General features: G+C 38.9%; 1 protein-coding gene across 1 annotated transcript in view; it reads left to right on the top strand.

The window, feature by feature from the left end:
* LOC140228829 (tenascin-X-like) overlaps positions 1 to 25,646 on the top strand; it is a 112,444-nt gene that overhangs the window by 66,432 nt on the left and 20,366 nt on the right. Inside the window, exons 23-35 of the mRNA XM_072309101.1 lie at positions 6,496 to 6,759; positions 7,233 to 7,496; positions 12,757 to 12,924; positions 14,061 to 14,327; positions 16,433 to 16,708; positions 18,283 to 18,558; positions 19,142 to 19,417; positions 20,006 to 20,281; positions 20,870 to 21,145; positions 21,729 to 22,004; positions 22,440 to 22,712; positions 23,512 to 23,805; positions 24,185 to 24,451. Of these exons, the coding sequence (XP_072165202.1) occupies positions 6,496 to 6,759; positions 7,233 to 7,496; positions 12,757 to 12,924; positions 14,061 to 14,327; positions 16,433 to 16,708; positions 18,283 to 18,558; positions 19,142 to 19,417; positions 20,006 to 20,281; positions 20,870 to 21,145; positions 21,729 to 22,004; positions 22,440 to 22,712; positions 23,512 to 23,805; positions 24,185 to 24,451 (3,453 nt within the window). The remainder of the gene's footprint in view (positions 1 to 6,495; positions 6,760 to 7,232; positions 7,497 to 12,756; positions 12,925 to 14,060; positions 14,328 to 16,432; positions 16,709 to 18,282; positions 18,559 to 19,141; positions 19,418 to 20,005; positions 20,282 to 20,869; positions 21,146 to 21,728; positions 22,005 to 22,439; positions 22,713 to 23,511; positions 23,806 to 24,184; positions 24,452 to 25,646) is intronic.

Below are 25,646 nucleotides of genomic sequence, written 5' to 3'. Positions count from 1 at the left end.
GGGCACACATACTCAAGGTCAAGGGTCATAGGTCAACGTCAATTTCCAAAAATCCAGTATGCCCCCATATCTCTACAATACCTGAAGGTATTTTCATGAAACTTTGTGCATGTGTGTAATACCAGGTAAAATTTTTCTAGAGAAGGTTTTAGGTCATGGGGTGAAAGGTCTGGTGAAAATACTAGAATTTCATGTTTTTCCCCCTATCTCGGAAATGGCATATGGTATCTTTATGATATTTTAAAATGTATATGTATTGCCAAGCAATGATTCTGTTGGGAAGTTTAGGGTCATGAGGTCAAAGGTGAAGCGTCAAATATCAGGTTAAAATGCAAAAGTTACAATACTTACTGGTGAAATTACAATAGTTTTGTGCCTTAGAGATGAGTGAAAATGCTAAACTTGAACTTAATATTCATGCATAATTGCGTAATGATTCTGTAAGGAAAGATTTAGGTCATGTTATTAAAAGTCAAGAGAAAATGTTAAAGTTTAACTATTTTAACCATACTTTGAAAATTGCTCAAAGTGATGTCATAAAATATGGGGTATAGTGATTATCTGCACATCATGTGAAAACATTGTCACAGAGTGGCAAGATGTCATGTCGACCTATTGGGAGAATAATACGCTGTAGCGGGGGCAAACCAGTCACCGTAGTTCTATCCCCCCTCCCCCCCACACACACACACACACCCCGAATGGTACAGAATGATGTGATATGCGTTTTCCATGGTTGTGTACAACCACTGCACGCTTAGCGTATTCGTAGTATACATACGTTGCACACGTGATTATAAGAACTATATTTCTATGTTTATCATTATAGCCTCTGTTTACGTAAAGCACATTTAAGTAGGCTTGCTAAAGTCGAAATAAGGGGTGATCGCTGCATTTTAAAGTACAAATGTCCTATTTGGCACACATGTTCCTCGGTACAAGTGGAATTTTTCCATCTAAAAAGACAATCTGTATCTATGCAAATAAGCCTGAATTTGCATAATTTATGCAAAAATACATATAAAAATTGTTACAAAATATATGTGCATCCAGCAGAAATACCCAATTTGGATTCCAGAGAGTATGTGGAAACAATTCGTGCAAAAAATTATTTCATACCTTTGTAAATAAACATATAATTTGCGTAATTATGCAAGTTATACAAATTGATTTGTAAACAATGAAACCCCCCTTAAATCTCTTCCCAGATAGATATAACCCTTTAGAAACACTCTATGAAAAAAAAAATGAGAAAAGAATTTGAATTATTGACCCATCATTACCAGCTAATTTACATAATTACTAAAGAAAGTAAAGTAAAAACATTATTTTTAAAGTTTTTCTTACAGTATAAGAACTGCATTTTATGATAAAAATATATCTTAGTATGCATATCCTTTATTCAAAAGGAAATGGTTTGTAATATCAAAACATCATTTCTCGTTTGTAATATCAAAACACTATTTCTGTATGCAAATACCACCTAATTAGCATATTGTGCATACTAATACCCGAATGTACCAGAAGTCAATGGTCAAGGTCGACTTGTTTCAGTTCACGCGATAACTCAAAACTGGATTAAGCAAATTTCACCAAACTTTGTCCAAGGATGACGTATGATGCTGCAATTAATTAAGCAGTTTTTAGGTAAAATCGGCAAGAGGTCAAAGGTCAAAAAGTTCAAGGTCAATGCTAAAATTTCATTATTTCCGCCATATCTATGCAATGCCTGAAGGTATTTTCTTGAAACTTAGTGACTGCATGCATGTATTTTATATATAGATATCAAAATAAGATTCGTCAGAGAGTTTCAGGTCAACAGGTCAAAGGTCAAAGGTCAAGTGAAAATGTTAAAATTTCACTTTTGTCTCTGTATCTCGCAAATGGTCCAAGGTATCTTCATAGAACTTGGTACTAGCAGGGATTTTCTAGGGAATTTAGGGGTCATTTATCAAAGGTCATGGGTCAAAGATCAAGGTCAATTGGGCCCTCTAAATTTCACTATTTCCCTCATATTTTTGCAATTTTTGTAGGATTTTTCTTGAAACTTAATGTATACATGTATTACCTAATGGAGATTCTCTGGGAAATTTCCTGCCAAAAGGTCAAAGCTCTGATGAAAGTGCTATATTTCACTTTTTCTTCCATTATCTTGAATGTGAATCAAGGTATTGAATCATGAAACTTAGTACATATTTGTGCAGTTCTACCTGACAGTGATACCCTTGTTGATTATCGAAAAAATGATAAGCCCTCCCCTCTCAAGTATTTTTGTTTCCTCTTGATAAGCAGGAAAGGACATGGAATTCAGTGACATGGTAAAGTCATCACCGTTATTGCATTTAATGTATTGGTCGCATGAAAGTTAATTTTGATGTACACATGTATAACCTCTGACATCATTACCTTTTACATTTTTACCTGTGTATTTTTTTTACTTTAACCTCTGACATCTTTACACAAAACCAGTTAACATAATCTTTTTTTTTTTTTGAAAAAGCTTCAAGATCATGTAGGTCATAATCATCTATACAGGTATTAGCTGGTATATGGTGGAGTATAACATTCTTTGGACCGCCAGGGAGTTACATTATCCCAAGGGAAAACAATCACAACCAGGGAGAATATGATATTTGCGATCTTCGTAAACAGTAGCATGTGACGATCTGTTGACAAATCACATCCTAGTAATTGCAAAGGTAATCTAATATACTCTTTTATGGCTATGAACATATTATTTCTGCTTTGATTTATTGTTGGAATTGACTGATTTTAAGTCAGAGGCTAAGATTATTTGACTTAAAGTATAACATCTCCTATATTGTTCATATGACAAATTTTGCATAAATTACTGCCTTATCAAAATGTTATTGTGTATAAATTTCCTAGCGTAGTTTCCATGCCATAACAGCTCATAGTATACTGAGGGAACGGGTTTCCTTTTCAGAAACCGTTGTTTCTAACTCAAGCTTGTAAGTTCTTAATGTGTGCAGATACCCTTCATCCACATAATCCACATAATCCACATAATTTACACAAGTTAATAATCAGTTTGATATAAAAAGCCCCTTGTTGCGACACGGATTGTCGCCCCTACACGGATTGTCGCCTCCTGCTCGGGGCGACAATCTGTGACGGGCGTTGGCGGCACGGATTGTCGCCCCCTACACGGATTGTCGCCTGGCGACAATCCGTGTAGGGGGCTGGCGGCACGGATTGTCGCCCGCCCTCGAAGCACATTTTGCTGGGTAATATCGTTCTGGACATAATCATTGAAATACTAACACATTTCATGGCTACATCCATGCAAACATGCCATGTAAAAAGTCATGGTGAGGTTTCAAGGAAGTGTGTATGTGCGCGTGCACATGATAATTTAGTGTCCGTTTGTGTGTGTGTGTGTGTGTGTGTGTGTGATGGAAGAATGTGTTTATTATGTCAGTTTTTTGCGTATGTGTTTTTTAGCTGCACGTGGGGAGGGATACCTAGTAAGCTGTTGCTGGCATAAACGTTGATATTGATTTTATCAGCAGCTTTGAATTTGATGAATTTGTTTGGCAGATTTGTATAATTATGAATTCGGAGTGGGGCCTGCGTGCGGGCAGATGCTGCTTTTCTGCATACGGTCCATTATGTCTTATTTATCAATATTGGGAAATCGTTTCATCAGGAAGGAATGTGGTATCGGTTCGGGCGTGCGTCGGTATGTTTGTTACTCTGAAGGCTCATTCGTCCGAAGGCTCATTCGTCCGAAGGCTCATTATTCCGAAGGTTCGTTATTCCGAATTTCATTTTTGGATCAAGGAACCTCTAGGTATAGGGAATTTTGTGTTTCGGATATTAAAATGAAGCCTCGGAAAAAACGAAACTTCGGAATAACGGAACCTTCGTGTGTGTGTGTGTGTGTGTGTGTGTGTGTGTATGTATGTATTTGGGTTGGTGAATGTGGGTGTGGGATGATTTAGGTTTTGTTTAATCAGGGGTTGGTGGGTTGGGGATTGGATTTGAAGAAGGATAGTTATAAATGGTATGACAGATGTTGGTAGGATTTAATATTTAGGATAGATGTAGGCCCTAGATTTGTTTCGGATGGGCAGGGGAGGGGGTGATCGGGTTTTTTATGACTGATTTCATTCTAGATTCGTGTAATGTATTTGTGTGTTTTTTTAATGTATATGTCCTTGTAAGTAAGAAGGTGTTACATGATCCAAACCAATGTATTCAAGGAATATAGGTTTGGTAGGGCCCTACATGTCAAAACTTTCTCGTGAAGAAATTGTTAGTAGGGTTGGTCTATAATCGAGTTATCTATGTTGAAGTGAGATTATTTGTGGTATAAATTGACAAATGGATTTGTTTCTGTTTCGAATTGTCATTTGTAACTTTTTTTTTCATGTTACACCCAGAATGAGTCGATTTATGAATGATTTGGATGAAATCAATGAATATCAAGGAAAAAAGTGTTGAGTTGGTTTATTTGCATAATGAGGATTTGTTTGAGTGTTTGTTGGTGTTTGTTTGTATTACGTATGTATTAGCGGTGTGCAATGGCAGTTCGTTTGTGCTAAAATCAACTAACGATTGACAAATCATTCGCTCATGCATAAAGCATGCCAAACCTATTCTGGGACAAAGAATAGTGGTATGGACATTCTAGTTTATAAGACTGATGGAAGAAAATGACTGCAGTGAAAAATGAACAAAGACAAATAACATTTGGGGAGGGTACCTCCCTCGTATGTATTTTCTCTCGGTCTCTCTCTCGCCTAGCCTGCCTCACCGCTGATATTGGTTCACACACCCATACTATTTTTAGATCAACGCTGGTGTGAATTTTTTAAACACGTGCTCATACACTCTGAAGGCGTTTGTATTGCCACAGTAGCGCCGCTATATTCCACATACACACGTAAGCATACAGGCACACGTATACACACAGACAAACAAACCACTACCACTATGACCACCACACATGCACAGTTTCTACATATTGTATTATTATACTCCAAACACACACACATACACACATTTACACACACACACACAGACACACACACACACACAACAAATCATACACATCACATATCATGCAGCTCACAATACACACATACACACACACACACGCACACACACCCACACACACACACACACACACACACATAAGCATAACTTACCAGTCATACCCATTCCACCAAAGCTTAACACCGGAGGAACCACCCCGAGCCCGGGGCGACAATCTGTGACGGGGCGACAATCCATGTCGCAACAATTTTTTTGCCAACACGGATTGTCGCCTTCGAGGTCAAAAACTGGGAACTGCACAAGCGTCACGGATTGTCGCCAGGCGACAACCCGTGTAGGGGGCGACAATCCGTGCCGCCAGCGCCCGTCACGGATTGTCGCCCCGAGCAGGAGGCGACAATCCGTGTAGGGGCGACAATCTGTGTCGCAACACCCCTTATTCGCTTGGGTGCCTACAAAACACAATGAAAATCAGAATTCACACTTTCACTATTGTAGTGCTTTTTGTAATGATTTCTAACCATGACCTCAGTTGTGTACTGTTTGCAAGGGAAAAAACAATCCTTTTGTAAGCAATATTGTTCCGATTTGCATCTGTTCCTATGCAGGTCCTACTGTTATATTTGCATAATCATATTTAAAGGGTGTCACTATCGATTGCTATTTTTCCCACCCTGCAAAGCATTTATGCATTGAGGGAAAATTGAAAGTAAAAATTATTTCAAAAATCAATATGTTTCGAAATTTCACGTCTTGTATACTTATTAACATAATTCATGCATTAAATACCTAAGTTGATTAAATAATATGGAAACAGCTTAAGCAATTGAAAAGTGTTTTCGTGAGAATATTGTCTTATTCTATTAGCTTTTTGGATATTAAGTTCAAAGCGATTTAAGACATTGTCACATAATTGCTTTTTGTTTGTTCTTATTATCTATGTGTAGATTTTGATATGCATATTGTGCAAATAACAGGTCGTTTGCATAGAGACAGTTTGTCTCTTTAGATGAATCATTTGGTTTTGACCCAAGAAACATCCATCCCAGGTTCAAACTTTGTACTGCAAGATCAAGTGATTAATAGATTAGAAATTCTTTCAAAAATGCAGCTTTTTGCACAATAACTTGCATAATTATGCAAATTTTATGTTTATTTACATAGGTATGAATTCAATTTTTGCAGGAATGTTTCCACTTACTTTATAGAATACTTCTACCAAATTAGGTACTTCTGCTGGATGCACTTATATTTTTAGATAATTTTTATATGTATTTCTGAATAAATTATGCAAATTAAGGCTTATTTGCATAGATACAGATTGTCTCTTTAGATGAAAATTTTTCATTTGCCCTAGGGAGCATCTGTGCCAAGTAGTAGTACTAAAAAATGCAGCGTTTACCCCCTTTTAGCAAGTCTACTAAATGTATTTTGTTATGAGCTTGCTTAAGTTTTCTCTTTTTGTTTTGATAGTACCAAGCCAAGTAGTTCTCATACCCGGAATACCTACCAATGAAACAGTAACTGCAAGCTGGGATAAACCTGCTGGAGTGGTAAATCAGTACAACATCAGCTGTAGTAATGGTGTTGCATCCCCAGCTACTATAGATGCAGACAATAACCATCCTGTGAGTGCATCCTGCACTGGACTCTACCAGGCTGGAGCTGAATACATCATGACTGTCACCAGCATTAGTGGTGATCAGACCAATGAAGCTAGCTTCATGCTGAGAGCTTGTGAGTGTATATTTGAATCACACAAACTTATCTAATTGAAGCAAATTTTATTGAAGTGTAGCAGTTGGTAACAAAGTGTCAGTTTGTAAATCTTCATTAGAGAAGTAGGTAAATTTGCACATTTTTAATTTTTTTTTTTTTTTTTGGGGGGGGCAGTCTTCTTCGGTATTGGATATAAATGCTATTGAAAGTTTCCACACAGTCATTCAATTGTGATCCATTATTTTATCGTTATTTTTACCATGATGATATAATAGAACAGTATGAATATTCTTGCTTCCAGTGAATAATTGAATTGATATTACAATGTGCAAGAAATATGCATGCATTTGTGTTTTAGGACCAAAAAAAAAAATCGGTTTATTCAAACATTGAAGAAAGACGCATAACAGCTGCAATGCTACATACGGCGTGTATACGGTCCTTTGTCCAGCCATGATTTATTTTTCTATTTTCTCCTTTTGTTTCAATAGTACCAAACCAAGTGGTTCTCAGAGAAGGTGATTCTACCACCAATTATGTAAGTGCAAGCTGGGATAAACCTGCTGGAGTGGTAGATACTTACAATATCAGCTGTAGTAATGGCACTGCATCCCCAGCTACTATAGATGCAGACAGTGACCATCCTGTGAATGCATCCTGCACTGGACTCTACCAAGCTGGAGCTGAATACAACATGACTGTCACCAGCATCAGTGGTGATCAGAACCATGAAGCTACCATCACACTTAGAGCTTGTATGTGTATCACTAAATAACACATACCTATCAATTCAAGAGAAAATCCATCAAAATAAAGAAGTTTTATTTAAAAAAAATACTTAGCGGTGTATCTGCACATCTTGACCAGATATGGAATTCCAATTTATACAAATATGTTGGTATCTTACAGAGCCGGTGCTACGTTTTTAAAAGTGAGTGGGCCGACTTTATGGGGACAGGAACGTCGATCCTTTTTTTTTTTTTTTTTTTTTGATATGGGGGGATTTTGCTGCCACTTGTAATTGTGTATAGCGAAACTGGTATTCAGATTTGTGGCTGCCACTTCTCTCTCAAAATCGACTGACGAGCAGAAAAACAAACAAAACGTCACGCCCTAGGTTTTCTGCCAAAAGTTTGGGGGTGAATGTCTGCTTCAATATTTGATATGTATGTTGTTGTAAGTTCACCAACAAACATGGAGTTTCATTCCATGATTTGGGTTTTTTTTTAAACCACAATGAGATACAAATCAATTTGAATGTAGATCACATTTACTTTGAATACCAGCTAATATACTAAAACACTGGTATATGATACATATTAGAAATCTGCAGACATTTGGGTGTAGGATCTCTTTACCTGTAAGTTTTTTGTTTGGTTGGTTCTGGTTCTTTTTCCTCTACTGGTTTTGTTTTGTTTTTTGTTTTGCTGTGGGTTTTTTTTTTCATCTGGTATAGGGCACATCGTTTTTCACATGTGTTTCCAGCCATGATCACAATGCTTCCTCCGCCTATTTCTTCTTGGCACGCATTATAGGCATAAGAGTTCTCATACGCCTGCAGAAACTGTTGAATTTTAGGTTACAATGGAGACATATGCACAAGAAATGTGTAAAATAACGCCGTGATAGCACAATTCAATTGGGTATTGCGTAATGATAAAAAAATGCGGAATATTCCCCTAAAAGTACACCGGAAGTATTCCAGATTGGTACCTGATGCTTTTGGGCCATAACAATACTACTTCATTCGCGCGAGAGTGAATCGCATACTTTTAGCTGCATATATCATACCACTGCAAGTGCACGATTCAATCATCACATACTATAATTATTGTAGTTATGTTCTACCCAGCCACTACTGAACTGGGAGGGCGCCTCAGGATTAAAAGTCTGGTACATATTGTACTACGATCGAAATTATTTTACACTTTTGATCTCGAAATACTCCAAAACAACTCATTATCCTGGCAAGTCGCGTCAGCCAGAAAAAAAAGTTTCTTGTTAGACCATGTCGTTATATTGCAAGCAATTTCCAAATTCGGAACGCTTCTGAGAACTATGTTTTATCTTCAAGAGCTAGATTACGGCTGCTACTCTGTTTGTGTCTTGCAAGGCTTTTCTGAATTTTACCTTTTTGAGCAGGAGCAAAACATTTGATTAGCCTAATTTTGAACCATGCTATGCAGGGACATCTGAAGTAGCTATTGTTTGCTTTTGCACATTATGTACGCACAATCAAGGGCGTACCGAGGGGGGGGGGGGGTGTTTTGGGTGTTCAAACACCCCCCTTTGCCAAAATGGGGGTGTTTGAGGTGTTCAAACACCTCCCTTGGGCAAAAGGGAGGTGTTTGAGCTATTCAACACCCCTCTTCAGCAATGTTTAGATGTTGACAAATGAAACAAAAGCTGTCTTTACCGCTTTTATTTCCGTTTTGAATTCCGCCTTTCCTTTCTTTTGCGTTCATTTTCTCTCTCTCTTCCTTGTTTTATCTTAATGTTTGTGTGGATGATGATACATTATGGAGTTACATAATACTATACGCACTAAAGAACTCGTGTACAGTACGTGTTAATACTACGTTACTGCACCGCGCGCGAAGCTGACGTGCAAACAGTAGACATTCCCGATCCCTGCTTTGCTTTCTGGCCGAATCGCGAAGATACATTGCGCATAATGTTCACCGTTTACCGGTATTATACCGTACGCGGTATACCGTAAATTGTGTATGATGCATAATATTATGTGTGTACAATGCATGCTGCGCTGCAGCCTATTATAGGCACATTGCATGCTAAGTTAGTAGTATCAACTACCAACAGTGGCGTATCTGGGGGGGGGGGGGGCAAGAGGGGCACGTGAAAAAAAAACGAGAAAAAAAAAGAAGAAGAAAAAAAAACCGACGAAGAAAAAGAATAAAAAGAAGAAGAAGAAGAAGAATAAGGAGAAGAAGAAGAAGAAGAAAAAAAAAAAACCTCGCCCGGACGGGAGGCAGGAGAATGGGGGGGGGGGGAGGAAGAAAACCAAATCAAACAAGATAAAACAAAACATGAATTCCATGTTTTGTAACGCTGAAATATAAAAATTTTCGGCTCGCTCGCTGCGCCCGCTCGCCAAGACTTATCCAAAAAAAAAAAAAAAATAAGAAGAACAAAACGTAATGATGACGTGGAAATATAAAAATTTCGGCTCACTCTCTCGTAGTAATTTAGAGTATTTTTCCAAGTCCTTAGTTTGTTGGCATAAATCGTTATCTATGAAGCCGTCACTATATCTTGATTAGAATTGTAAGATTTAATAACCAAAAAATGACAAGAATTCCATGTTTTGTAAGGTGAAATACAAAAATTGTCGGCTCGCTCGCTGCGCTCGCTCGCCAAAATTTATCAGATTTTATATCACCCTCAAAAAAAACCCTTTTAAGTGCTCGAAAAAGCATATCAAGTGGACTTTTTTTAAAGTCCCTACCGGGATGGGATTGGGGTTGATTGAACACTGTTGGTATAAATCGTTATCTATAAGACCGTCACTATATCTTGATTAGAATTGTCATTCGAAGATTTAATAACCAAAAATGACAAGAATTCCATGTTTTGTAAGCTGAAATACAAAAATTTTCGGCTCGCTCGCTGCACTCGCTCGCCAAAATTCTTCAATATCTATTACATTTAAATCACCCTCAAAAGACCCCTTCTAAGTGCTTGAAAAAGCATATCATGTGGACTTTTTTTAAGTCCCTACCGGGATGGGGTTGGACACTGTTGGTATAAATCGTTATCTATAAGGCCGTCACTATTGATTAGAATTGTAATTCGAAGATTTAATAACCAAAAATGACAAGAATTCCATGTTATGTATAAAGCTGAAATATAAAACTTTTCGGCTCGCTCGCTGCGCTCGCTCGCCAAAATATATCAAAATTTAGGGTTGCCTATTACATTTAAATCACCCTCAAAAGACCCCTCTTAAGTGCTTCAAAAAGCATATCATGAGGACTTCTTTAAAGTCCCTACCGGGATGGGGTTGGGGTTGAACACTTTTTCAGAAATTAGGGGCGCAATTTTCGCGCTTGCCCCGGGCGCCGTTTTCCCTAGATACGCCACTGACAGTGGCGTAACTACGGGGGGCATGGGGGGCACGTGCCCCCCCCCCCCCGAATCCGCTGGTTAAAAAAAGAAAAAACAAAGAAAAAAAAAGAAAAAAAGGGAAAAAAAGAAAAAAAAAGAAAAAAAGAAAAAAAACCTACGAAAATGGTAATTCAAGGGTTAGTAAACTGCTTTTGAAATCGACATGAAAGGATGATCAAGAAAAAAAGATATTTTTCTAAGATTTCTTTTAACCATATAATTAAAGAGGTATAACATTGTTCAAAAAGCCCGGAGACGACAAAAGATTGTGATTCAGCGTGATTCCTGGTTGGCATTTTAAATACAAGCAGGATGTGCGCAGTGTACTCAGAATATCGGAATGGCAAAAAGAGTCGCTGCAATGTTGCACAATGTGATGTTTGATAGGTTGTACACATTTGCTACCAAAGCTTGATCATTGATTTTGCAGTGTTGCTTTACATACTAGTCTATATTAAAATGCCTTGCATTGCCAATAATAAGACTTGACCTTGGCTGTTTCCTAACTTTTCCATCTATTTGAAACACACACACACTCACAAACACAAACAAATTAGGGGATGCTCTAGGATAAAGTGCAGATTTTGGACGTCCTTCTCCCGCTTGGTCACTTCGACACCCCCTCGCTGGTCATACCTCCCCAATCATGAACATAAACCGACACCCTTGACTACCAGTGGCGGATCCAGGGGGCACACCGGGCGCCCCCTCCCTCCAATGCGAAAAAAAAAACGACAGTTTTTGGACGGTAAAATGTCAAAATTTTCAAGCTCGCTCGCTTCGCTCGCATATTTTAACCATTATAATGCCATTCTCCTGATGTTACTGCCAGTAATTGCCAGTAGCAGTTGCGCCCGATGAGCCCCCCCCCCCCCCCCGAATTTCCAAAGCGAAAAAATATAGCTAAAAACGGCAGTTTGGGGACTGTAAAATGTCAAAATTTTCACGCTCGCTCGCTTCGCTCGCTCGCATTCAATCGTTATGCAATTCTCCTGATGTTGCTATCAGTAATTGCCAGCAGTTGCGCCCGGTGCACCCCCTCCCCTTGATTTCCAAAGCGAAAAAATAAAGCTAAAAACGGCAGTTTGGGGACTGTAAAATGTCAAAATTTTCACGCTCGCTCGCTTCGCTCGCTCGCATTTAATCGTTATGCAATGCTCCTGATGTTGCTGTCAGTAATTGCCAGCAGTTGCGCCCGGTGCGCCCCTCCCCTTAATTTCTAAAGCGAAAAAATATAGCTAAAAACGGCAGTTTGGGGACTGTAAAACGTCAAAATTTTCAAGCTCGCTCGCTCCGCTCGCTCGCATTTAATTGTACAGTTATGCAATTCTGATGTTGCTTCCATGAGGTGCCCCCCCCCAATGTCTTGACCCACGGTACGCCACTGAACACCCCCCTCTAAAAAATCCAGGGTACGCCTATGCGCACAATGGTATTGTGTGTTAAACTAGTGAGAAAGGGGATATGTGACCTTAATGACAGGTATAATTTCCATGATCCTTGACTAAATTGTTTGCATACATTGAGTGCTGCAAGCAATGTACATCCAAGGCAATGTGACATACAAAATGACAATCTTAACAGATTGTTATTGATAGGAGCTTTGATCGGTGGTTCAGTTGTTTTTGAACATGTATATGCATGAGATTATTCATTTTGAAGTTACAAAATATTGATTCATTAACTTTGATTTTGATCATGGTCCAAGTCCAAACAGGACTTAAAACACAATCAAAGCTATGTCTAGAATCATAATGTTTTAAAAGCATGACAAAGTAAGTACCTTACAGGATTGTCATCTTTGTATTATGCTGCCTTACAAGTGTGATGCCCTCTCGTAAAGTAGAGTGGATGTGATCACAATGTATTTGATATAATCCTCTCCCACAGTACCCAATGCTGTGGTGCTGGTTGAGGACATATCTACCACTGATTCGGTGAGTGCAAAATGGGTCAACCCTGCTGGACTGGTCTCATCCTTCGCCACTGAGTGCAGTAACGGCACAGCCAGCCCTTCATCCATTAATGTTACAACTGGAGCTCAATACATGGCAGCTTGTGAGGGATTACCTGTGCCGGGTGCCAATTACACCATGACTGTCACCTCGTTCAGCAATGGACAGAATAATATGGCTGACATAATTCTCACTGCGTGTAAGCAACACCAACACATGTGAAGTTCTTCCATAAAACGTAAAGTATCACATTTGTGTTTTTTTTATTCAATTAAAACACACACACACACATACGTTTGTGTTGATGAGCTATTGGTATTCTGCTTTATGTATTTATACCCCGGTAAATTGAACATAATAGTTTGTAATATTTTAATGTCTGAAACTTGGAATCCTGATGTTCTTGTAACATGTTCTGCTAAAAGACATTTTTTTTAATATGATTTAAAGTTACCCACATGCATGCTATGTTCGATGAATCTATATTCCAGCTTGTTTTTTTTTCCCCCACATGATGAACTCAAACTTTGATTTTACATAGCTGTTCCTGCCCAAGCGCTGCTGCCCAAACGTCATCACATGCTGGGTTTTTTTTTTCTGATTTTGAGGTCTGATTTCTTTTTAATAAAGACTTAGCGCTTGTCCCACATGTTGCTTGCATTAAGTAAGTGTTGACGTGTACAAGAGAATAAGAGATCAGGCAGACATCTCTCCTTAACATGCTTCAGATAAAGAAGAACTACTTTCAATGGGTCTGAATTTGATCAGAAAGTTTTTTTAATAAAAACGTTCTGTTTTTAACAAATTGCATAATTATTTCTTCCTTTAAATACGATATTTTATGATAACATTGTCTTGTAGAAATTCCTGGCTGTGGTATTTGCAACTTTATCTTGACGATCTACTGACATGTAACATTATATGAATGTGTATATGGCTTTATAATATCATTCTTCATCATCAACAAAAGTTAACATTTTCTAACATTAAGATGAATGAGCTGAATGTGCAGATTATTGTTACAATAGTTAGTTAATATTAGAGTTGCAATACAGTATAGTTACAATTCTATATCTTTTTGTGGGGAGTTTATGGTAATTCTCAGTTGGAAATGACTGAGAAGGAAGAAATGCATCCTGTCCTGTTTCGGCACCTTAGGTCAGTGTCCATGACCTTCCTTTGTGAATTTAGTTTATCTGGTAGATGCGAAATTTGTATTTGTTTGTTGTTGTTTTTTAGTACCCTTGCCTCCGAACCTCCAGCCCGATGTGTCTACCGAGACATCAGTAAGTGCCGTATGGCGGCATCCTGGTGGTGTGATTGATGTCTTTGAGGGAGAATGTAGCAATGGAACACCAGGTGACATCACTGAGGATTATTTGGGAGATGAGGACCTGTATCAGGCTTCATGTGAGAATGTGAGTACCCCTGGAGATACCTACCTGATGATAGTGACCAGCATTAGCGGTCGACAGGAGAATCCAGCGACAGTGAATCTGACTGCACGTGAGTTGACAAGAATTGTCTGGCAGCTTCAGGGATAGAGCCAATCGCAATAGATATTTAGGTCATGTGCACTGCACGACGTTAGCAAGTCAGTCACAAGTATCCTTGACCAGGGACGGGTCCAGGAATCCCGTAAAGTGGAGGCGCCTTTACAAAATTAAAGAGGGGCGCATCTTTTATCATTTTTCTGTTTTGACACCAAAAAAATAAAATAAAGAGGGGGCGCCGCCCGGTGCCCCCCCCCCCGATCCTTCACTGCCCTTGACTGTGTTGCCTGAGGTGATAGCTGTAATCGAAGCTTAATTATCCCTTTTGTTTGGACAAACCAAAAGTCATTTTTTGGTAGATGATGATTTTAATAGCAGCTACAAGTCCTTTTGACCCTATAAGTCATAACTTTTAGGTTATTACAAGACTACATTTATTTCATGCAAAGAACACCACTTAATCTTATCTGTTTTATGTTCACAAAGGAAATGACTCAAGCATGGAGACAGTAGATGTGCCGTCGGATGCAGTAGGGGCATTCTCTTTCTGTTTCTTGGGAAGAAAGAAAAGTTTGCTAGTTCTCCAACATCTAGAGCTACTATTTACTATTTTGTGCTAGGGCTGTGTCAATATTCCACATTTTTGTGATAGAGATGACCAGATCCAAATGACAGATGACTGCCTGAAATGGTTCAGGACTTACCCAATATTCTTTCTCCAAAGCTTCTGGTGTGTAGGGATTTCAGTATTTTGCCTTCTGGAACAACGTAAGAGATTCCAAGATGTGTAGATTGATATCAAGGTTGTTTGATATCTTTCATCATAAAGAATGCTTGCTGTGGTGGCTTATCATGTCAAACTTTGTTCTGATTTTTTTTTTTTTTTTTTTTTTGGATTTGTCACAAATCTTCTGGTGTAGAATACAAGGATTACGGTTGTGACTCTCAGAGATATTCAAACAGCTGATCTCAGATGCTGTCATCACCTTACACGTCCCCCATAGACCTGTAGACAAAGCTTTACTGAATTCTATCTATTTTTGTTAAAATAAATTCTACAGTACTACGTTGTATCCTTCCCTTTTATTACCAATGATAATGAAGTCTTGTATTATATAACCTAGCCATGATGGCTTCTAGGAGAAAGCAGTGCAGTTGAAAAGTTTTGCTGCTGCATGATATTTTTGCATGATAGTCTTATCTGAAACCAATTAGAAAGGTGCATTGTGACGACTTTCAGTGATCCTTGTAGGTTGCTTCTATGCTTTTATGGTTGCTTCTAAAATTACTGTAAATTTTGTGACATCATTGTGAAGCCATAAAATCCATAACTTTCTTTCTTAGGGTCCATTCAGGTCTAGAGATATTGGCAGACAGCTTTTTCAAGATTCAAGATTCAAATTTATTTTCACTTCCATCAAATAAACAAAGAAATCATATACAATGCATATGTACAGAATATTTGTAATAACTGCAGAATGTGATTTAACAAAGTACATATGAAAATGAGTAGCAGATGGAAAAAAAAAGCAATTATATTGTTGTTGATATATACATAAAGCGTATAATACAGGTTAACTAAAGATGGGGATGGAAATGGAGGGTCCCACTAAGAAGCAAAGTTTGTACTTGCTTGTGGGACCCTCAGAAAAATACACAAGACAGCAATACAAAACAAAATTTCATGATGTAAAATTAGTGATAAAATACAACCTGGATTGAATATAATGCAATTTTTTTATACGTAATTATACCGGTAAGAATGCAGGACACAGCAGGAGGGGAGAAAAGACACACCGGTATATACGGTATACTAACAGGAACATGTAAGGAGGACTTGTGTTGAAAAAAAAAAATCATAATTGTATAATGTTCAAAGAAGTGATACCTTGACTGAGATGGTAAAATGAACCTAACTTGTTTGGATGTTATAAGATTTCAATAAAAACAATTTTATTTTATTCTTGAAGGAGTTAACCCAAGATTGAGCTAATGTAATATTGTTATGAAGTGAATTCCAATACTTTGGCCCATCGTAGATGAATGTGTTCTAAGCCAACAAAGTTCTCAAATATGGCTTGGCCTGTAACCTCAAATTATTTCTTTTTTTCAACTCAGTGCCAGAAGCAGTGACTCTGAGGGAAGAAGCATCAAGCACCACGGCGATATCAGCCTCCTGGGAGGTGCCAGACAGTGTCTTGGATACCTTCATCATCACATGCTCTGATGGTAGTGCATCACCAAGTGAAATCCTCATCACTAGTGGTCAAAGGGGTGACACCTTCACAGCTTCCTGCATTGATTTGACCGCTCCTGGAGAAGAATATACCATCACTGTTGTGTCTCTCAGCAGTGGCATAGAAAGCATGCCAAGTTCACTCATGATCATTACGCGTAAGTCTGATGCCTTGCTATTGCCATTACCCTGTCAGACATTTTGATCTGTATAATTGTATTATTCATTTATTATCATAAGCATGTTATCATTGTTATTGTTATGCCATTACAATGATTTTCGTTATCATCATAGTAATTTTAGAAAGTTTTGGAAAGTGGAAGGTGAGGTTTTAGAGCAATGGGCACAAGGTAAACCTCTGGAGCACAAATTGATTGTGAGTGACTTGGAGGGAGAATTGTCAGTAAGTAAGGTGTAATGTGATGTGTGAGGGAAGTGGGCATTGGCAAATTCAGTGTAGTACGAAATGTGAAACTTAAAATGATGGATAAGTGGAACAGGTGACAAGGGCGAGATGTAGGATATGGTGGTTAGTGTTGGTGGTAGTGGTGTTAAGGAGGGATGACAATTATGTTCTGAGGAAAGGGTTCGAGTTTAAAGTGAATGAGTGAGAGTGAGGTAGATCCAGCCACCTACGTTGTCGGGATCAGACTTAGATTAAAACTGGATGATGATGATGACCACCCACGATCGCATAGGTTGTAGGGTTGCAATACTCTCGACATACTTTTTTTTCTTATGATATAATGTTATCTCAGCGTTATTTCGTACATTTTTTTATGCATAGTACGAATCCATTTTAGAGCAATAATTGTCAGTTTCTGCAGCCATATGGAAACCACGTTTTACCGGTAAACTTCATCTGGTGTCTGCTTTGCATGAAATAGAAATGCAAAATATTCAGGTGTAAAGTACAATAAGAGTAACACTTATGGTTTTTAGAAATATTAAAAAAATTGATGTCTGATGACGTTGATTATCACTTGATTTAATTCCTTTAAGGTTTTCCATTGACCTTGTTAAAGACCACGTAGGACGGGGAATAGAGAGGGATTTCAGGCTGGCCCCGTTCGGATGCACTCAAGAATCCCCGTAATGAATTGCGTACAGCTTTATCGCTATAAGCTGTAAGTACACACACGGCCGAAGAATTTCGACTAGAGTCGATCGTTAATGATAAGCGTCCTCTACAATGCACATTGCTGACCAGTGCTATTGATGGTTTTCATAATATGTACCCCGATGGGGATCAAATGAATTGGGACCATTCATGAATCCCCACGCTATTAGGTCTTTAAACAGCACCTGTTACCTCCCTTGTATTATCACTGGTTTCTTTTTTCAACTCAGTACCAGAGGCAGTGACTTTGAGGGAAGAAGCATCAAACACCACGGCGATAACAGCCTCTTGGGAGGTGCCAAACAGTGTCTTGGATACCTTTATCATCACATGCTCTAATGGTTGTGCATCACTAAGTGAAATATCCATCACCAGTGATCAAAAGGGGGAAAACTTGACAGATTCCTGCATTGCTTTGCCCACTCCTGGAGATGAATATATCATCACTGTTGTGTCTGTCAGCAACGGCAAAGAAAGTGTGCCAAGTTCTCTTGGGATAATTGCATGTAAGTCTGATAGTTTTCTTGTTATTGCTATCACTGTTTTGACAACACACGTATGACCAAAAAGGAATTGTACAAAATCAAATTATCTTTTTTTTTTTCAACTCAGTGCCAGAGGCAGTGACTCTGAGGGAAGAAGCATCAAACACCACGGCGATAACAGCCTCCTGGGAGGTGCCAAACAGTGTCATGGATACCTTTAACATCACATGCTCTGATGGTAGTGCATCACCAAGTGAAATCCCCACCAATAGTAGTCAAAGGGGTGTCGCCTTGACAGCTTCCTGCATTGATTTACCCACTCCTGGAGATGAATATACCATCACTGTTGTATCTCGCAGCAATGGCAAAGAGAGTGCTCCAAGCTCACTAGGGATCATTACATGTAAGTCAGGTGGTCTTCTTGTTATTGCCATTACACTCTCTAACAGTTTGATGTTATCATAATTGTAATGGAATTGTACAAGTATCATTACTTTTATTCTTATCACCTTGTGGTTATTGTTACCATCATCATGATGGACCCTGTGGACCCTGTGGAAGAACAGACATATTTTGCAAATATGACTGAATGGGCAATCCACCGTTTCTTCTGTACGTATATGCAATATATGTAGGTACCTAGAAATTTGCTTTTAAATTCTCCCAAAAAACAAAAAACAAATAAAAAACAACCGCGACTATTGTACTCTGTGTTTTACAAAAAGTCCCTACCGTGGGAGGGGGTGACAATTAAGAGTCACACTTATGGTTTTTTAGAAACATTCAACAAGTTGATGTCAATGCGCGTATTTGCTGACCGGTGCTATTCGTGGTAAATTCGTATGTACCCTGGTGGATTCATTGGACGAATGAATTGACTATCCATAAATCCTCACGCTGTCGGGTCTTTAAACAGCACCTGTACAGTTACCTTTTATTATCATTGATATCTTCTCTAATTTTTGATATATCATTTTCCATAACAGTGCCAGAAGCTGTAACTCTGAGGGAAGAAGCATCAAACACCACATCAATAACAGCCTCCTGGGAGATGCCGAACAGTGTCTTGGATACCTTCATCATCACATGCTCTGATGGTAGTGCATCACCAAGGGAAATCTCTGTCACCAATGATCAAAGGGGTGACACCTTGACAGCTTCCTGCATTGATTTGCCTACTCCTGGAGATGAATATACCATCACTGTTGTGTCTCTCAGCAATGGCAAAGAAAGTGCTCCAAGCTCACTTGGGATCATTGCATGTAAGTCAGGTGGTCTTCTTGTTATTGCCATTACACTCTCTAACAGTTTGATGTTATCATAATTGTAATGGAATTGTACAAGTATCATTACTTTTATTCTTATCACCTTGTGGTTATTGTTACCATCATCATGATGGACCCTGTGGACCCTGTGGAAGAACAGACATATTTTGCAAATATGACTGAATGGGCAATCCCCCGTTTCTTCTGTACGTATATGCAATGTATGTAGGTACCTAGAAATTTGCTTTTAAATTCTCCAAAAAAACAAACAAACAAACAAACAAAAAACAACTGCGACTTTTGTACTCTGTGTTTTACAAAAAGTCCCTACCGTGGGAGGGGGTGACAATTAAGAGTCACACTTATGGTTTTTTAGAAACATTCAACAAGTTGATGTCAATGCGCGTATTTGCTGACCGGTGCTATTCGTGGTAAATTCGTATGTACCCTGGTGGATTCATTGGACGAATGAATTGATTATCCATAAATCCTCACGCTGTCGGGTCTTTAAACAGCACCTGTACAGTTACCTTTTATTATCATTGATATCTTCTCTAATTTTTGATATATCATTTTCCATAACAGTGCCAGAAGCTGTAACTCTGAGGGAAGAAGCATCAAACACCACATCAATAACAGCCTCCTGGGAGATGCCGAACAGTGTCTTGGATACCTTCATCATCACATGCTCTGATGGTAGTGCATCACCAAGTGAAATCCTCATCACTAGTGATCAAAAGGGTGACACCTTGACAGCTTCCTGCATTGATTTGCCTACTCCTGGAGAAGAATATACCATCACTGTTGTGTCTCTCAGCAATGGCAAAGAAAGTGCCCCAAGCTCACTAGGGATCATTGCATGTAAGTCAGGTGGTCTTCTTATTATTGCCATTACACTCTCTAACAGTTTGATGTTATCATAATTGTAATGCAATTGTACAAGTATCATTACTTTTATTCTTATCACCTTGTGGTTATTGTTACCATCATCATGATGGACCCTGTGGACCCTGTGGAAGAACAGACATATTTTGCAAATATGACTGAATGGGCAATCCCCCGTTTCTTCTGTACGTATATGCAATGTATGTAGGTACCTAGAAATTTGCTTTTAAATTCTCCAAAAAAACAAACAAACAAACAAACAAAAAACAACCGCGACTTTTGTACTCTGTGTTTTACAAAAAGTCCCTACCGTGGGAGGGGGTGACAATTAAGAGTCACACTTATGGTTTTTTAGAAACATTCAACAAGTTGATGTCAATGCGCGTATTTGCTGACCGGTGCTATTCGTGGTAAATTCGTATGTACCCTGGTGGATTCATTGGACGAATGAATTGACTATCCATAAATCCTCACGCTGTCGGGTCTTTAAACAGCACCTGTACAGTTACCTTTTATTATCATTGATATCTTCTCTAATTTTTGATATATCATATTCCATAACAGTGCCAGAAGCTGTAACTCTGAGGGAAGAAGCATCAAGCACCACGGCGATCACAACCTCCTGGGTGGTGCCAGACAGTGTCATGGATACCTTCATCATCACATGCTCTGATGGTAGTGCATCACCAAGTGAAATCCCCATCACCAATGATCAAAGGGGTGACACCTTGACAGCTTCCTGCATTGATTTGCCTACTCCTGGAGATGAATATGCCATCACTGTTGTGTCTCTCAGCAATGGCAAAGAAAGTGCTCCAAGCTCACTCGGGATCATTGCATGTAAGTCAGGTGGTCTTCTTGTTATTGCCATTACACTCTCTAACAGTTTGATGTTATCATAATTGTAATGGAATTGTACAAGTATCATTACTTTTATTCTTATCACCTTGTGGTTATTGTTACCATCATCATGATGGACCCTGTGGACCCTGTGGAAGAACAGACATATTTTGCAAATATGACTGAATGGGCAATCCACCGTTTCTTCTGTACGTATATGCAATATATGTAGGTACCTAGAAATTTGCTTTTAAATTCTCCCAAAAAACAAAAAACAAATAAAAAACAACCGCGGCTATTGTACTCTGTGTTTTACAAAAAGTCCCTACCGTGGGAGGGGGTGACAATTAAGAGTCACACTTATGGTTTTTTAGAAACATTCAACAAGTTGATGTCAATGCGCGTATTTGCTGACCGGTGCTATTCGTGGTAAATTCGTATGTACCCTGGTGGATTCATTGGACGAATGAATTGACTATCTATAAATCCTCACGCTGTCGGGTCTTTAAACAGCACCTGTACAGTTACCTTTTATTATCATTGATATCTTCTCTAATTTTTGATATATCATTTTCCATAACAGTGCCAGAAGCTGTAACTCTGAGGGAAGAAGCATCAAACACCACATCAATAACAGCCTCCTGGGAGATGCCGAACAGTGTCTTGGATACCTTCATCATCACATGCTCTGATGGTAGTGCATCACCAAGTGAAATCCTCATCACTAGTGATCAAAGGGGTGACACCTTGACAGCTTCCTGCATTGATTTGCCCACTCCTTTAGATGAATATACCATCACTGTTGTATCTCGCAGCAATGGCAAAGAGAGTGCTCCAAGCTCACTAGGGATCATTACATGTAAGTCAGGTGGTCTTCTTGTTATTGCCATTACACTCTCTAACAGTTTGATGTTATATTGTAATGCAATTGTAGAAGTATTATTACTTTTATTCTTATCATTGTGGTTATTGTTACCATCATCATGGTGGACCCTGTGGACCCTGTGGAGGAACACACATATTTTGCAAATATGACTGAATGGGCAATCCCCCGTTTCTTCTGTACGTATATGCAATGTATATGCAACTTGTAATGTGTGTATTTTTTTATCATGAAGACGGAAATAAAAACAACAACAACAATGATAGGAATTGGACATTATGTAGGTAACCACCTACTTGGAAATGACTACTGTCTCAGCAATGCTGCACTGTATAAAGCTTTAAGTGCGTGAGAGTGCATGCTATACGCATGATTTTATGTGTCGCACTCTCATTAACACTCATATTCCAGTGCCAAATGGAGTGGAGCTACGTGAGGGTGACTCAACCACTACGTCTGTCAGCGCCTTGTGGGAAAAGCAGAAAGAAACCGTTGATAACTACAAAATATCATGTAGCGAAGGAAACGCATCCCCACCTACTATCCCAGTAGAAGACCGGGATTTGGGGCCTTTCAATGCATCCTGTGTGAACCTCCCAAGGCCAGGGGCAGTCTACGCCATGATTGTCTTCAGTCTCGATGGGGGAACCAGCAACAGCTCCTCCGTGATCCATCTCAGAGCAGGTGTGTTCCTCCGCTCTATTGGCAGACAGAATCCCTTCACAGACTCCTCCTACTCCTCCTTATTTTGGTTGTTTCCAGCTTGAGCAGCAATCAGAACAGCCCGACATTTTTTTTTTTTTGATAGTTACATGTGAACCTTCACCATAATGTTACTACAATAAACTCTTTTGGCAATACTAGTAAGTTGATACTGGAGGAAAGGTGAACAGGAGAATATGTTCAGAAATCGTTTTCGAAACCGTTTTCTGATCACCGTATGACATCCAGTATAAATGTCAATGTCTTTTTATAGTAATTTGAAATACTTAGATATCCATTTTTAAGCATATAAACCAACGTGTTTCACTTTAGTCCTTAAATTTGCGTGGGGCAGGTAGACTCAGGTTCCTCAGGGATCCCAACAAGAAGTGGTTTCACACCTAAAACTTTGCACCTTTTCTGAATGTACCTACATATGCATGTATATGTTGATAGTTTGATATGCAAAGAACAATTAGCTGGCCCGTATCCAGGCAAATATACGCCCCGAGGACAATTACCCCCGGGTAAATACTGGTTAGTGATGAGGTTAGAGTAAAAATTAGGGTTAGGTTTAGGGTTAGAGTTTGGGTTAGGATTGGGGTTAGGGTTAGGATTAGGTTCAGGATTAGGATTAGGGTTAGGGTCAGGGGAAGGGTCTGGGGTGATTGCCCAGGGGGAAATTGCTCTAGACTCAGCTGGCCAATTCCATTTTTCTTAATGATAGTGTCTGGAAAAGTCACAAGTTTGATGGATAGATGTTCACATTGATTTTTTGCAGTCCCGGAGAGTGTTGAAAGTGACACCATCAGAGACTACAATACCACTGCTGTCAATGTGGAATGGACCTTGAAGAGTTGTTATTGTGTCTATGATGAATTCAACCTGATCTACGAACCGGACGGCACTGATCCAATCACAGTAGCACACAGCAATCAGATGATGTACTCTGCTCAAGTAACAGGTCTGACGCAGGGTCGTCAGTATATTTTCACAGTGGTCACAATAAGTGGAGACAGTGCCAGTGGCCCAAGCATTCAAACAAGCGAAGGAAAAACTGTGCAGCAAAGGACAAGTGAGTAAGAGAAAATGAATAGGATTAAAAGATGATTGTCTTTGATCATCTTCTACATACTTGATGGTTTGCTCTTTTTGTTGGTAAGCCATGGACCTGTAACTCTTGTGACTATAATTTTCAAAATTGGATTGTCTACCTATGTCTTTTTATGGCTCCGACATGAAGGGTGCTAGAGTGATTATTGTGTTGGGGATTATCCATTCCAATGTGTCCCCATCTGTTCCTCATCTCATCACTGCTATCAGAGAGAAGTCAATATGGTGCAAGCCCAGTATTGTACCTACTAGATGTTCGGCATAATGTGTCTGTTGGTGATGAATGCTAATCTTCTCCATTAAAGTGGGCATGCAGGATGTCATTTCTTTGTTCTCCGTAGTTCCCGCCACGGCCACAAACCTCGTGATCACACCAGACCAGAGACGGTTGGACCTGAAGTGGACTAGGGCAGATGGGGAGTCTAGTGGCTATGACATCACGGTGGATCCTATCGAGGGACAAGCCACGTTCAACGGGAATCTGACAAACCCTGGTGGGACCGTGTCGGGCTTGACTTCAGGGACGAACTATACTGTTACCGTGGTGACAGTCAGTCAAGATGAGAGGAGTGAAGGCCGAGTGGAGTCGTCCAGAACACTTACAGACAGTGAGTTCGTGGTTTTAAAGTCATTACTAATCAACCCATGAAGTAAAGGCACATACTATTAGATTGAACAATATACGAATAAAAAACATCGGTGAGCGCATTTGTAAGAATACCCACTTAGTGTACGTTTGGAACAGTCTACGCCTGAGGCGAAAGCTGAGGGTGTCTGGACTGTTAAGGTACCGAATGTGGTCATTATACCACTGTATACTTTGTGCCTGAATGAAAAAAAAAATGTGTGTTATTTGTTTTATAGAATGATAAATCATATCCTTGTTATTTAATAAATCACCCTCATCTCAAAGTCCATATAATATTATGTTACTACATCCACATCTAACTTAGATCTAACATAGGACTTACACTATCTGCAATATAGCGGAATGGGTCAAACTCTAGGTATATTGTGTAAATTCTTAATTCTACATCAAGACCCTGATCTACTTCTAGGTCTGCAATAAAAGAAAAATACTTACCTTTATCAAAAGGATTATCCATTATAAACTTGTAAATTAATGTGACATGTCCCAAATTTTTAATTTGAATTCAAAAACTCTAACCTGTGATGAATACTGACCAGTCATTTTACTTACTACCGGTCACAAGCAAAATTACATGTTAGGCAAAATTAATCTCTGATCATGTGTACACTCTCAACCAATCGTTTGGTTACAATCTGCTTCATCATTTTGTAATGTGTCATTATTTGCATCTCCTGGTCTATGATTCAATTAAATTCACAGGAGCTATATGACATTTCTATCTTGCAAAATGTCAGGATTACGATATGGCGGGTACTTCTATTTTTCCTCCAGACAGTTGATACTGAGGTCATCTAATATTGTGACATAATCTATGTAATGATAGTTGAATATTTTTCATAGCACGTTTAGAGCAAAGGCGAAGAAACGCAACAATTGCTGATTTTACAGTTTAAGCATTTGTGAGAAAAATCTGCTCACATGGAACATCGAAGTACAAAAGAAATTGTGATGGACTGAAATGAAATAGATTGTGAAACACAATTGAACAACATGCAGGAAACTGTCATTCTAGGCTATGACCACAAATAAATTGTCCTGTTGTGATGTAACAGAAGGTGATGAGAGAAGACTAATATTTTGCAGCAATCATCATGTTTTTATGAGAGAACCTGTGTCATTTAATGATTCTAGTCTGGGTATAGCAAACACAC

The sequence above is a fragment of the Diadema setosum genome, chromosome 5, assembly GCF_964275005.1.
Source record: "Diadema setosum chromosome 5, eeDiaSeto1, whole genome shotgun sequence".
In the NCBI taxonomy this organism is placed as follows: Eukaryota; Metazoa; Echinodermata; class Echinoidea; order Diadematoida; family Diadematidae; genus Diadema; species Diadema setosum.
The sequence above is the reverse complement of the archived record's forward strand: the minus strand, read 5'-3'. Positions and strand labels throughout refer to the sequence as shown.